The 2,840-nt window shown below is 37.9% G+C and overlaps 1 protein-coding gene across 1 annotated transcript in view; it reads left to right on the top strand.

Moving 5' to 3' along the window:
* Positions 1-2,840, top strand: part of LOC110038445 (protein trichome birefringence-like 37) — a 16,977-nt gene that overhangs the window by 1,760 nt on the left and 12,377 nt on the right. The window contains exons 3-4 of the mRNA XM_020743291.1: positions 233-411; positions 727-885. Of these exons, the coding sequence (XP_020598950.1) occupies positions 233-411; positions 727-885 (338 nt within the window). The remainder of the gene's footprint in view (positions 1-232; positions 412-726; positions 886-2,840) is intronic.

The raw sequence follows: 2,840 nt of genomic DNA on the forward strand, positions 1-2,840 counted from the left end.
TTTTTTTTTTTTTTTTTTTTTATATTAACACAGTTTCTTAACTATTGATAACGAGATTATGTTTATTATTTTCATGTGCCTTAACATTATAGAAAACTCATATTTCACGCAGGTCAGAATGAAGGAAACATATATATATACACACACACACATATATATGAATTCAATCTAGAAAGCAACAAAATTCTGTGTAATACTTTTAATTAACATGTTATTCTCAACATATCAATAGGACTTTGCTGTCTCCATATCATTCTATCGATCACCATATCTGGTAGACATCTCAACCGAGCCCGTCGGGCGAGTCCTCAATCTCGACTCAATATCAGGCGGCGGAAAATGGATCAATTCAGACCTACTCATCTTCAACACATGGCATTGGTGGGTTCACAAAGGAGCAGAAAGCCAAGGGTAAGGCTCAATCACCACAATTGTCTGATTTGCCACACTGCTTCTTCTTTAGGGGCTTTAACATACAGACCACCCGATTCCTTTGTATTTACATATCTAACATCATTACTTCTTACAATTATATCACACAAATTTTTCACATCGCACAAAAAATATTATTATTTTAACTTTTAAAAATTAAAATTAGATATTCATGCACAAATAAAACGGCATGAATGTAAGAACTGATGTTTAGGTGTTCGATATGTTAATAAATAGAAATTTAATTAGTGTTATGTATGTAAATCTAGTAATTGAATTATATTTGTTGCGCAGCTGGGACTATATCCAGTATGGAGACAAAATTTTGAGGGATTTAGACCGCCTGGAAGCATTTTCTAAGGGGCTAACTACTTGGGCCAAATGGGTGGAATCCAGTGTCAACACTAACGTTACAACAGTCTTTTTCCAGGGGATATCTCCTGTACATTACCGGTAAGCCCTATATATGATATATTGATAGTGATATTTATAGTTATCCATTTCATTTATATATATATATATATATATATATATATATATAAGAAAATCAGTATTTGGTAAAGGCCCAAATACCTATTTCTCATGTGTTAGGCCTCATGATGAGTGCCCACGCTATGTGCTTAAATATTTGAGAACCCAGTATTAAAAAATAATCGGTATTTGGCAGAGACCCAAATACCAATTTCCCATGCGCTAGGCCCTATGAGGGACTTACAGTGAACGTATATATATAAAATGACTGATCTGAGGCTATTATACAAGCCTCAGCCATCCCCGATGCGTCTAACAATTTGAGTACCACACCCTTCACGGGTGGCATTCGAACCCCAGACCAGAGGGGCTTACAACTGACAAGAAGATGTCCGACCAACTGATTTGAGTACGCGACGTATATATATACATATTTATGTTCAACATGTGCAAACTATGGATCAAATTCTGGCAACAACAATCCTTGTAGGCTAAATTTATGCATGGAAAATACTATAGAGATTTGCATCCTACTTAAGCTTTTTGGAAACTGGGAGACTCTAAGTTTTGGGTCAACTTGCTGAAAGTCAAGAAAATGGTTGAGACACTCTTTATTTGGGAACTTGGTAAGGGTAATGTACATTTCTGGCTTGACAATTGGTGTCTTGCTGAAATGCTGCAACCTACGACTTCAGAGCTAAACTCACATTTTAAAGTGGTTGACTGTTGGATAGAGGATCAATGGTCTGTGCCAATCCTGCAAAATCTCCTTCATACCCCATCTAAGGCTCACATATCTAGGATTCATTTTGATAGATCCAAACCAGATAACATTGTTTGACAAGCAAGCATAACACAGAGCCTAACCAAATCCATCTATTCCAAACTTCATAGCTTGGAGCCTATTCTACAGGGGGAGATCATTTAGAACAGATTCCTCTCCCCCTCTGTTTTTTCTTTGTTGGAGAATATTCCACAAGCTGTTACCTACTAATGACATACTCAATTTGAAAGGGTTGAGAGGCCCCTCCATGTGCAACTTGTTCTTGGATGCTGAGGAATCCATTGACCATCTCTTCTTTACCTGTAAGTTTTTTCAAGGGGGTTGGCTGGAATTCACTAAACATTTGTTACTTGACACAATCTCTTTGGATTGGTTCCACTTTTCTTTCTGCTGGGTCAACTGGCATGCTACCAACATTAGCTTTATTCCTTTTATCGTTGACTGGTTCTTGTGGATGGCCAAAAACCAGACTAAGTGTGAGGATTAGCCTTTATCTGTGGTTAAAGTGGCAACAAATTGCACTACCTTTCTCACTAAGCTTATCAAGCACAAGAGGATCTCTTACATTTGCTCTCCCTCTCCATTCTCGACATCACCCCCTCATCCATTGTCACCAAGGTCTACTGAAAGGCTCCCTCTTTCTCATACATTAAGGTTAATACTGATGGAAGCATTTCTGATAGGGAAGCTGGTTTTAGTGGGTTCTTCCGAAATAACCTTAAACAGTGTTTACTGTTCTTCCACGCACCTAATTTAACCTTGGATGCTCGGGAATTTGAGCTTATGGTTGTCTTCTGGGCCATCAAGTTTGCTCTTTTGAACAAGTGGGGGCATTTGCATGTGGAAGTGGATTCCTTTGTTTTGTTGTAGCTTATGAATAAAGATGTACACTCTCCTTGGCATATTTCTCAATGGGTTTGAAAGATCAACTCTCTTAGGCCCCCCCTCAATTAGCCTTCTCATTCATTTATAGGGAGGGGAATAGACTAGCTAATTGGCTTAATAGACTAGGACTGAGCTCTGTAAATTTTGTTTCTTCCTCTCCACCCCTCCTCTCCTTCTTCTACTCCATGGGGACCTTCTTAAAATCCCCATCTCAGAAGTGTAACCTAATCTTCAATTAAAAGAATTCCTTTTCTTATATATATATATA

This window comes from Phalaenopsis equestris, unplaced genomic scaffold, assembly GCF_001263595.1.
Source record: "Phalaenopsis equestris unplaced genomic scaffold, ASM126359v1 Scaffold232845, whole genome shotgun sequence".
In the NCBI taxonomy this organism is placed as follows: Eukaryota; Viridiplantae; Streptophyta; class Magnoliopsida; order Asparagales; family Orchidaceae; genus Phalaenopsis; species Phalaenopsis equestris.